This window comes from Gossypium hirsutum, chromosome A13, assembly GCF_007990345.1.
Source record: "Gossypium hirsutum isolate 1008001.06 chromosome A13, Gossypium_hirsutum_v2.1, whole genome shotgun sequence".
NCBI classification, from domain to species: Eukaryota; Viridiplantae; Streptophyta; class Magnoliopsida; order Malvales; family Malvaceae; genus Gossypium; species Gossypium hirsutum.
Window position 1 is genome coordinate 3237781 of NC_053436.1, and position 12114 is coordinate 3249894.

Sequence of the window (12114 nt, forward strand, 5' to 3'; positions counted from 1 at the left end):
AAATTCATATTTTAAGAATTTGACCTTAATTTAGAAATCTAAAAAATAAAGGACTAAATTCTCATAAATAAATGTATAATGACTAAATTTCAAATTTGTTAAAATTACAGGGGCTTATGACATATTTTAACCAATATATTATTATTCCTTCTTAATTAATAATCGATCAGGCTTTAAAGAAATGAATGATTCATTATTATTATTATTATTATTATTATTATATTCTTTATGATAGCAGATTTCATGATATCTATTATTATATTATACCTATATATATATGTATAAGCAAAGGCCTTTCTTAGATGACACAAGTCTCACTTTTTCTTTTCTTTTCTTTCCTTTTTTCATTATATAACAAAATGGTCAAATATCATTTTGGTCCCTCTACTGTGCCTATGATTAAGATTTAATCTTTATATTTTAATTTCTTAAATAATTTGGTCCTTATATTTTATAATACTATCAGTTAGTCTAAATAATTAATATTATAGGATAAATATCATAACTATTATAAATGAACTTTGATTTTTGTGTAATTATACACTTTAAACTTTAATTTTCATTCAAATGTATACATAAAACTTTGATTTTGATTCAACTGTACACAGTAGAAGAAATGAATACATCATTTTTTTTATATTATACAAGTAAAATTATATGTAATATGTAAACACGAAATGGTGTTATATCGATAATGTTGTTAGTGGTTTGTGAAAATTGAATCAAAAATCAAAATGTTCATATGTAAGTTTGAGATTTATCCCTAATATTATTGACTACTCTAATTAAAATTTTTAAATGATTTTTTTTAAATAAAATGCTATTATAATAAATAAAAGTATTTTCTTTTAAAATCCACATTAAATACCAAAATCATTAATCGTGTTTGTAACACCCCTAACCCCAAACTGTCGCCGGAACAGGGCTACGAGGCATTACCGGATATATCAGACAACTTATGGATATTTTACAATTATTATAACATTCATAGTATAATTGAAGAATTATGTCCCTATAATGGACTTTCGAAGCCCAACACAAGTATTAAAGTGGAATGAAATGGGACTTGTGCGAGTATTCAGGGAAATATATATATATTTTTTTTACAAAAATTTCGACAGCACTTCTTCTTAATTTTTACATAAAACCCCCTGCAAATTCAAACCAAAAACCACCTAATCCAAAACCAATGGCACAATCAAAAACAATTTAAACCTAAATATATCTAAATCATAACCAATTCATTAACATAGTCATTTAATAACTAAACATTCATAATATTAATCCAAATTAACTAATAACTTCATTCATTTTTTTTCATTCCAACTTATACCAAATTATATAATATAATATTTACCATTTTATCAAACTAATAACAAAATATGGTATACCATTCTTATAACTAACTTTACAAGTACATCTATATAACTTATACAACACCTAGTACATGCCACTTTCAATTAAGAAAGAAAACATCACCCAAAATTTGCTGGAGTCAGGATCACTCGGTTGCTGGACCAGGACACTAGACTTCTATTAACCTGCGCACGGAAACAACCGTACGCTGAGTATTTCATACTCAGTGGTATTACCACAATTCAAATTGCAATAGCAATTAAAAAAAATAAAATAAGAACTCAGCATCAAATAACAATTCTTTTTCTTTTTTTTAAGTTATCATTAAATAACAATAAATAAACAATCTTTAGCTATTATTCAATTTTAGTTACAAATCACATTTACCAGGTTTTAATCACCACAATCATTTTAAATCCATGCATTTCATTTCCAATCTAAATTTTCAGTCCACAATTTTAATTTCTTTCATATTCACTAGTACAGTCGATCAAATTCATTTGAACTTCTCATTTCAATTATTCACCCTATTAACATTTCGGACTTTAACGGATACACGGATTCCAACCCAAACACACCAGTACGGCACATTGTGCCTAAAACGGTACATAGTACCTGATCAGTATACGACACATAAAGTGCCTAAAACGACACACGAGGTGCCTGATACGACACACGAGGTGCCTGAAATACGACACATAAAGTGCCTGATCGATAAAGCCGGCAAATCCCGTACACTTCCATATCCTATGGCATGCCAATTATATCCGACTTAGCCCGACTAGTTAATAGGGCATTTCAATTCTCAATTCACTTTCATTTCCATTCCAAGATTACTTTTCAATTAAAATTTTCACATTCAAATCAATTTACAATTCAATTATACATACACATTCACCATTCAATTCAATTCTCATTCAACTCCAATATCAATACTTACCTTATAATTCACTTATTAAATATAGAATTGATATATAGCATTTAATAAAAAGTAATTTGAATTATAGTAATACAAACCGTGAATTTCTCGTTTTAATCCTCGATAGCTTTCTCCTTTCCTTTGTGCGCCGATGTCTTGGGTTCTTTGTTAACTACGAAAATAATAATAATTTATAATCATCAATATAACACAATTCAATTTAATCCATGAGCCTAAACATGCAAATTTAACCATTTTTAATGTATATATATAATTTCACCATTAAGCTATCTACTTGAGTCATTGTTACTAAATTATTTATATCTTGAGCTACGAAACTCCAAATTAATATCCATAAATTTTCTTAAAACTAGACTCATATATCTTCTCACCATAAGATTTTCAGAATTTTTGGTCTAGCCAATTAGTACAGTTTATTCATTAAATACTCCCCTGTTATTTCATTTGACAGTTCTGACCTCTCTCTACTAAAAATAAATTATCTCATTGTACAGAACTCGAATAAGGTTCTTGTTTACTTATTTTGAAACTAGATCATTAAGGAGTTCACACATATAAATTACACTCCATAATAATTTTTGTACAATTTATAATGATTTTCCAAAGTTAAAACAGGGCATCTCGAAATCACCCCAAACCAGTCTTACAAAATTTCAAATATCTCTTGATTCATCAATTCATTGCTTACAATATTTATACTATAAGAAACTAGACTCAATAAGCTTTGATTACATATTTTGTTCATCCTCTAGTTCAATTTATACAATTTTTAGTGAATTTTCAAAGTCAGACCATTGCTACTTCCCAAAACTGTTTTGATGTAAAATGTTAATAACCAAATTTATAACACCAATTCACACCTTATGTCTATTCAAATTTCATTTAAACTCAAATTTAACTATTAAATTTTCAACATATTTTCTTAATTCCGAAATTTTCCTCAATTTAGTCCCTAAAACACAAAACTTATAGCTTACTTTGCAATTCGATCCTTATATCTATTTTAACTTGAATTTCATTCAATTAAACCCCTATTTCATTTTTTTATTCAACATGAACAATATTTAGAATTCTAATAACTTTCAAAATATTAATTTAATTTCATCAAAACTTTGTTCTAAAGCTTTTAAAACATTAAAATTAAATAAAAAGGGCTAAATTAACTTACCTATTAAACTTTCAAACCTTCAAACCCTAATTCTCCCTTTTTCTTTTCTTTCTTCTTTCTTTCTTTCCTTCCCCTGCTTTTGGTTTGCCTATTCTGTTTCTTTTCTTTGCTCTTTACTTTATTTTCTTTCTTTTATTTGTTTTAGTTGCTAATAATATATTATAATTTAATTTAATCAATCAATAACAAATATCTAAGAAAAGCCTTAGATTTTTTTACAGTTTATGCCGCCTCATCTATGCTAATTGGTAAAATTACTAGTTTGATCCTTTTTATTTTTTATTGATCTATAATTGAACCTTTGCCCTTTATTCAATTTAGTCATTTTTACTAATTACTCTAAATTAAGCTAAATTCACCTAATTTAAACCTAATTAAACACATCGCTAGACTCATAAATATTTCTAGTAATTATTTCGAACTCGATTTACTAAGACGAAGGCCCGATAATGTACTTTTTCCGGTGCCTGTAAATTTTGGGTCATTACAGTGTTAATTATTTGGACTAACTAATAACATGACTTTTTTTTTCCTTTTCTTTCCATCATTATAAGATAATGATAAATTTTTAGTTTCGATCTATTTACTATACTCACATTTGATATTTAATCTTTATATTTTAATTTGATATAACATGATCATCTACTTTTATGTGATAATTATCTTATTAATTCACTATCACAGCCCACCAATGTTTTTTTTTAATTTTTATTTCCTAAGGTATCAACTGAAGTAGATCTAGTAACTAATTCTCCGCATTTTTGTAGGCCCATTAAAGTGATAGATGCTGATCACGAGTTTTAAAGCTGCTCTATACCCAAAATAAGGACCGAACCCTCAAGCATTATATAAGGACTTAAAGTACGAGAGAACCTTACTCTATAATCATCTTTTTATTGGTAAGGGGTTAAGGGTATACATATACAATTAACAAAGTTGGTAGCAATGCATCTTGATTAGATCTTTTGTCTCACAAAATGACAATCGATCTCTATATTTTTTGCTCTCTCATGAAACACTGGATTTGAAGCAATATGTAATGTCGCTTGCTTATTGTATATTAACTTCATTGGGCTAGTAACTTCTTATATGAACTCTGAAGCAACTACTTTAACTAGATTAGCTCACAAGTGGCAAGTGTCATTTCTTGATATTCCATTTCTGCACTTGGTCTTACGACAACATCTTGTTTCTTACTTTTCCACGAAATAAAATTACCATCAAAGAGAACACAATATCTTGAAGTGGAACATCTATCAGAGGGAGACCCAACCGAATCAACATCTAAATATCCAATCACTTGTGTATTCCTACGATCTCCATATAATACACCTTGTTTAGGAGCATTTTTTATGTACCAAAGAATACGTATTGTCGCATTCTAGTGACTATCACAAGGACTCTGAAGGAATTGACTAACCACACTCACTGCAAAAGAGATACTCGGTCGAGTGATGGTAAGATAATTAAGTTTCCAACCAATCAAGGCTTTTCTTGGTTTGTAAACAAGTTTGACATTAGGATCCATTAGTTTATAGTTTAACATCCTTATTTCCTCCAAAATATTCGAAGCTTATTTTGCCTAGGAGATAATAATACTTATTTTAGATTGAGTAATCTCAATACAAAAAAAATATTTATCTTCCTCGAATCTTTTATCTGAATATGATCCAAAAGATGTTGCTTGAGACATAACATACCTTAATGATCATCTTCTCTAATACCAATGCCATTAACATATATAACAAGATAGATACACTTGTTGTGAGTGTTGTGATGATAAAAAACTAAATGATCTGTCTCACTTTCCTTCATCCCAAAGTACTCCTTAATAACAGTTCGAAAATAGATGATTTTAGCTTTAGAAAAAAAAATTTAAAAATGGTTTTGCTTGGGTTGTTTTCTATCTTGTGTGTGCTTATTTTCTCTAAAAATGAAGTGTTGATCTTTATTTAAAAGAGAAAAAAAAAAGTATACATGATCATGATATCAGCAAATGTTGATCCTTTTTTAAAAGAGAACGAAAAAAAGAAAAAGGTATTTAATTTTTATGATATCACCAAGTTTCCACCAATTTTGAATGAGATCATTGCATTATAAATAAATATTGTGTTTATAATAAGAAGTAAAGACTACTTTCATTATTTAAATAATAATATATAAAAATATTTTTATAATTAAATTTAAAAAAATAAAAAAAAAATATAAAACATTAAATAATTCATCATGTCCATTAGATAAAAGAATGTAGTATTAAAAGGCTGGCTAGTAACCCAAACCTTAAATGGGTTTAAACAAAGTAAGTGCAGAGGCAAAGTCACTGGTGCTATGGGTAGCTGCCACACCTTCTTTGGGCGGCTTTACATTCATTAAAAAAATGACTTAATTAAATGAAGACAAGGACTCAAAATGGCAAACCCACTTTGAACACTTTTCTATAGGCCTTGTATTGACCAGTTTGCTTCAGCAAAGAAACAGAATGAAAAAGAAAAGAATAATGGAAACTATGTACTTCAATCTATGTCTTTTGTACATTGAATTGTAATCTGTAAAATTATAACCAAATTTTTTTTTTCCCTAAAAAGGCCTTTTGAGACCCTTGAAATGGTCTATGGGATCAACACATTCTAATTTGCTCCTATAAGGGTTTAACATTTTCAACAAGTCTGAAACTCTGTCCTTCGTCTTCTCCACACAACCAAGCTGTAATAGCAGCAACAGCTTTTGAAAAGCCCCCACTTGGAGTGCTTCAATAAGGACTCCACCATCTTCCTTTTTCTCGTTCTTGCAAAGCTTCCATAAGATGGAGACTGAAAACTTGGTGGCCATGTTTGAAACCCTGAGGATTTTCTTGACCAAAACCGGCATCGTCAAGGCATTGTTGCAGGCCATTTCTCTGCCTTGTTCGGTGTTGAAGATTCCATCTAGGACACCCAAGGCTTTCTCGCACATTCCTCTTTCGGCGTCCACGAGCATTTCTAGCAGCAATGGGACTATGCCTAGGTTTACAAGTTTATTACCCACTTGTTTTTCGTTACCATAGGATATGATCATATGGTAAATGATGGTTAACGATGCTTTTGTTGATGTTGAGCAAATTGGGTTTTTGATAAGCTTCAATAATGCTTCAGTGGCGCCTTCCATCTCTGATAACTGATTCAGTATTTTTCTTTGATCTTCCATTGATGAAACGAGCTCCTTCAAGGCCAAAACTGCGTTTCGTCTCCTAGACAAGTCTCCGCTGCTTAAAAACCATATCAAACAATGCATGGCTGAAGCTGATCCTAAGAAACCCTTGGCCTCACCATCGAGAGGGAACATTATTACAAGAGCCGATAATATCTCCTCCAAGACCGAGACGTTTTCGTCGAAAGCCGCCATGGAAAACGCCGCGAACGCTTCCGATAAAACATTGCCTATCCCATTATTCACAATGCACCGCTTGTTACGTTCACTCTCTTTGGCCAATGACTTGACCTTCGCCACCAAATCTCGGCACCCTGCCCCATCTTGCTTCTTACAAGCGATGTCGATTTTCGAAAGAATCTCTGAAACCTCCATGGAACTAACAGGAACACGAGGCGTGGGGATCCTTTCGATCCCGTGGGATCGATTCTCGACGCACCAATCTTGGATTTTTTTCCTTATGATGTGGTTGGGGATGGGTTCGAGACTCCTTAACACTCGATTGGTAAGAGGACAAGTGAAATTCCCGGCTTCGATCCATTTCTCGATGTTGGGTCGATCATACGTTATACCTGAAGATAACGTGACGGGGTCTTTCATCAAGTCCAGCGATATCGGACACCTAAAATCTCTAGGAATTGTTAGCTCCATTTCACCATTTTCATTCCTTGCCTGCTCTTTCCCTGCACGCTTACCAGCTCTTCTCTTTCTCCAGGAAGAAATCATCCTTGGAAAAAAAAATATACTTTTTCTTTCTTCTTTTTTTGGTTTCAATGAAAAAAGAAATGTTGGTTTTTCTTTGTTGTTGTTGTTGTTGAATGAACTAGAAATTGATTGAGAAATTAGCATATGTGTGTGTGTATATATATGGAGATGACATAAGGTTGTTCAACGTGTAAGACCTGAAGAAAATACTAAAAAAATGTAAAAAGAAGAATGAATGGGAAAAGGTTTGAATATTTGACCTTTGAATTTGATAAATACAAATTGAAATGGTAAAAGGGATTAGAACTCCGTGAAGACAAATAATGTCGGCGGATTTTTAGAATAGATCAAAACTTTGAACCTCATTGTACGAGTCGCTTGATTGACTCCCTCCACCGGTCGCTCGGTCCTGGTCCAGCCATGTGACCGCGACTTTCTCTTTTTCCTATTTAATACATCTAAATTTAATAATTTCATCACCTAATTAAGGGCGTAACCAGGGTATCGGTCCGTAAAATAGAAAATTTTTTATTTAAACTCTTTAAAATTTTTAAAAATTTAATTTAATCATTTTAAGAATTATAAAGATGAAAGTTATTGAAATAATGAAATTGTATTTTTACAATCGTAAAAATTAAAATTTAATTTCAACCCTTAAAATTTTTTTTTTACCTTTGCCCTAAATCCAATCTCGTCTTAAACACTTTTAACAAACAATAATTTGTATTATATTTATATAAAATCTTTAAAACTTGATCATACAATATTATAGTTTGAAAATCTCACGAATTAAATTAAATAAGCATTAATTATTACTCCAAGATAGAAGTGTTCATAATCTAGATTGCTTCAAGTTAAATTTGTTTATTGTTCTAAAATAAAATATATAAATATAATTTTATATTAATATTTATATACAATTAGATGAACTGTTTGGAGGGGTCAAATCGAGCCTGAGTCCAAGCTTGAAATTTTTTCGAAAATGTTATGTCAATGAATTTTTTTTTTGAGATTTTATATTCGAGTTTCACATGTATAAATTATATATGGGTGAACTAAATTATTAAATTAATATTTATAATGATTAATTTTGATGATAATTATTAATACGATTGTAATGTAAATTAAAAAAAAAACCATGTTGTAATTATGTTATGTTAAAATATGATTAATGATTGGGTGTTTATTAATATTTGGGGTTTGCGTTTCCACATTTGCATGGACCTAACGCGTCCTAAACGCGCATGCAAATTGCGGGGGAAATTTACATCGTTTATAATATGATCACTATGCAATAGTTTACGCGTTACCAAATTTATAGAAATACGGCGTTTGGGCCTTGTGTGGGGATAATTAATCTTGTATTGAAACGCGTAACAGTTAGCAAAGCGTTTTGCCCCCCAATCTACGCGTCTCCTATCCTATTTAGCTTGATAAAAAATATTTCTATTTTTAGACTTGATAAAAAATGTCATAAAAATTATTTCTTTTTTTAGTTTTCTTAGTAACCAAGTCATTTTCTAAATATTTTTCAAATTTTTATGTTGTGAAAAATAATTCAATTAATGAAAAGAAAAATGACATATTAATTAATTTTTCTGGGGAAAAAATATTTTACATTTTCTTAAAATTGTATTTAAATAGAATTTACCAAGCCGTTTGTTTGTTATCTTTTGTTTTGCTCAGTGGCGTTGTCAGCTTTTGGGCTGACTATCGTCAACCTTTTCCCTTTCCCATCAACCATTTCTTTCTTTCTTCTTCTCATTGACTACACATATCTTCTTTATTTTCAGTTTGCAGATTTATTTTGCGGGTATCTTTGTTGTTTTCACAAGTTTTGATGGTCAGATAACGATTCCTGTTGTTCACTAAAACTCCATCGGCTACCAGTAGTTTTTCTTAGAAAATGGGTGGCTTTTCATCAACTTCTTAATTTGTTTTTGTTTTAAGAGTATTTCAAAATAATAAATGATTTCACATGTTAATTTGGACTCGTGTTGTCTTAAGTTTTATATTTTTTATTTGTTTTTCTATTGTTTAATAAGTCTTTAGTTTTATAAGTTTTTGTCTGCTCTTTTAGTACGTTTTTTAGTCTTGTTTATGCATGTAATCTTATTTTTATAAGTGATTTTAGGGATAATTTTATTGTTGTCCTCTCTAGTTTGGTGAATGCTTGATTCTTTTTTTAATTTTTGCTCACTGCTTTGGACCATCCGGAGCTGATTTTCTTATCGTATTAAGTATTTGCAATCACTCCAGAGATGTCGCGCTTAAGTTGTGACAAAGCCAATTGTTAACATGTCATAATGTTCTATTAATGCTGAGGTTAAAGCCTTTATTGTGTTGATAGAGCTTGTTATTCGCCATCGACGACGAGCATCCATTTTTTTTATTTTAAAAAAAACAATATTTGAACAATTCAAAAAATTTATTTTAATCATTTTAAATATTTTTATTTAAATATTTTCAAAAAGTACATTTTGAAAATTTATTTTTCAATAAATAAATAAATTTGTATTTTGAAAATTTAAGATAATTCCACTCCTATAAATATAAATTAAAATAGTTCTACATATTATAATAACTTTTGGTAAGATTAATATTTTAACAATTTAAGAATTTATCGATATATTTATATAAATTATATATGTAAAGTTTTGAATTAATCTGATATCTCAATTATATCAATCGAAAATATCGTCGTATGAAGATATATTTAACAATTTATAATTTTTTATGTGAAAAAATAATTTCTCACATTATATTTACTCAAAATTCAATTCGATTTATATAAATAGAATAACAAATAAATTATTAAGTTAATCGTAGAAATTGTATGATATATATTCATATATGGCTGGAAATTAAAGAGCGCAAATTTAGGGAGAAATGCATGGGAGGCAGATTGTAAGAGAAAAACGACCTACTTTAGAGTTGCCGGTGCATGCATGCATGACTTTGATAAACACGTAGCGTGCTCATCACGAAGGAAATAACATAAAATAACAAAAATGAAATGTTTGATGGATTCGATTAAAAAATTATTAAATATTCATGATAAATAATTTAATAATATAAATTTAATTTAATCTATTTGTTTAGTCCAGATCAAATGGTTCGATCTATTATTTATTTTGAACTGATACTTGTCTAATTCGATTTCAAAATAAAATGGAAGCCAATGCATTTATAGGTTAAAGCTAGGTCAGATTTAGGTCGACTTTGTTTTTTTTTAAGTTCGACTCGACTTGGAATATGAGTATTCTAATTTATCTATATTTCTAAATTATGTTCAACAATTAGAGCAATATTATTTTACGTTAATTATATGAAATAAAATATATCATTCGTTTGGTAGAAATATTATTTTCACACCATGTTTTATTATGAGTTAGCAATAAACTAATTTCAATTAATAATTTTAGCCACTCATATGGCTGATTTTGAGAAAGAAAATTACTAAAATAACCTTACAAATTATAAATAAATTATATTATTATTACGGTACCTTTTTCAAATAAAATTTTTTTAAAAGCACTTTTGACTCAAGTTTATTATTCAAATCCAACCAATAAAATGCTATATTTATTATCCAAATCCGAGGCTAACCCAAGTTTACTTATTCTTTAATCCAACCCATTATCTAACCCAAACCACTCATTCTATATCTTATATCCATACCCAAACCATTAATCAATCCAACATTTTTCTTTAAAACATATGGATTATTATTAATCTACATTGAAAGCTGGCCTCAAAAATAGTGAAATCGTATTTTGTTTTCTTCAAATATCATAAAATTGTAAATTAAAAAAAATACCCTTAAAAAAATTACAATTCAATTTAGCCTCTAGATATAAAACTTATTCATTCACCCTAATTAGAATACGATAGATTAATGAATTGAAAGTTGGGAATTTTATTATTAAATTAAATAACAGGAGAACTTCGTGTGTTGGCTTGATGGTCAGGGTGTTCATTATTCCAGATGTGATTTGAGTTTGAGTCGTGCTAGCTGTGTTGCTTTTAGAGATTTACCCTCCTCTTATAATTCAATTATAAGGGGTGATAGTTATAGCATCATGTAAAGGTATAGGTATAGTTATTTTTAGCATAAATTTTGGATTATGGTATTTGATGGTGTTGAATGCCAAACCAATGCTTTTTATATTATTAGATTGTGACTTTCACATATGGTTTTTGCTGAAAATTTCATTGAAAATTATTAAGGGTTTATTTGAACATTACAGAGTAATCGAATGGAAGTGTAATAATTATGGATAGTAATTACATAAAATTTTACTTTTTAAATGTGTTTGGCTTATAGAGTGTAATTGTATTGTAATTCCCTATGTCATGTTTGGTTGACAAATTGTAATTACACAGTTACATAATTTATAATTGTAAAAAAATATTAATTACTATAATATTAGTTTGATAAAAATAATTTTTAAATGATTAACAAAACTTAAAAATTGAATCATCATATATATTATATTAATCTAAAAAAGTAATTGATAATACGATTACTAAAAAAATAGCAAGAAAAATAAACATCATATGCAGTTTTATCTAATTGTTCTAGTGCATATTTGTTGGATTATCTCCTCTTTAATATTTAATATATTCTCCTTATCATCATCTGTTGGTCCTTGACTGAGTTAATCATCGTCTGAATTTGAATTTGTATCATTAAAGTTATCAAGATCTCCTTCTTTTATTTACTTTTCGAAGTATGAATCTTCTTAATTCCACCTAT

The 12114-nt window shown here is 29.0% G+C and overlaps 1 protein-coding gene across 1 annotated transcript; it reads right to left on the reverse strand.

The window, feature by feature from the left end:
• Positions 1-5791: 5791 nt before the first annotated feature.
• On the reverse strand, positions 5792-7497 carry LOC107913512 (U-box domain-containing protein 21). Its single transcript, XM_016842129.2, has one exon. The coding sequence runs from the start codon at positions 7374-7376 to the stop codon at positions 6042-6044; it is 1335 nt and encodes a 444-aa protein (XP_016697618.1). The 5' UTR covers positions 7377-7497; the 3' UTR covers positions 5792-6041.
• Between the last annotated feature and the right edge of the window lie 4617 nt (positions 7498-12114).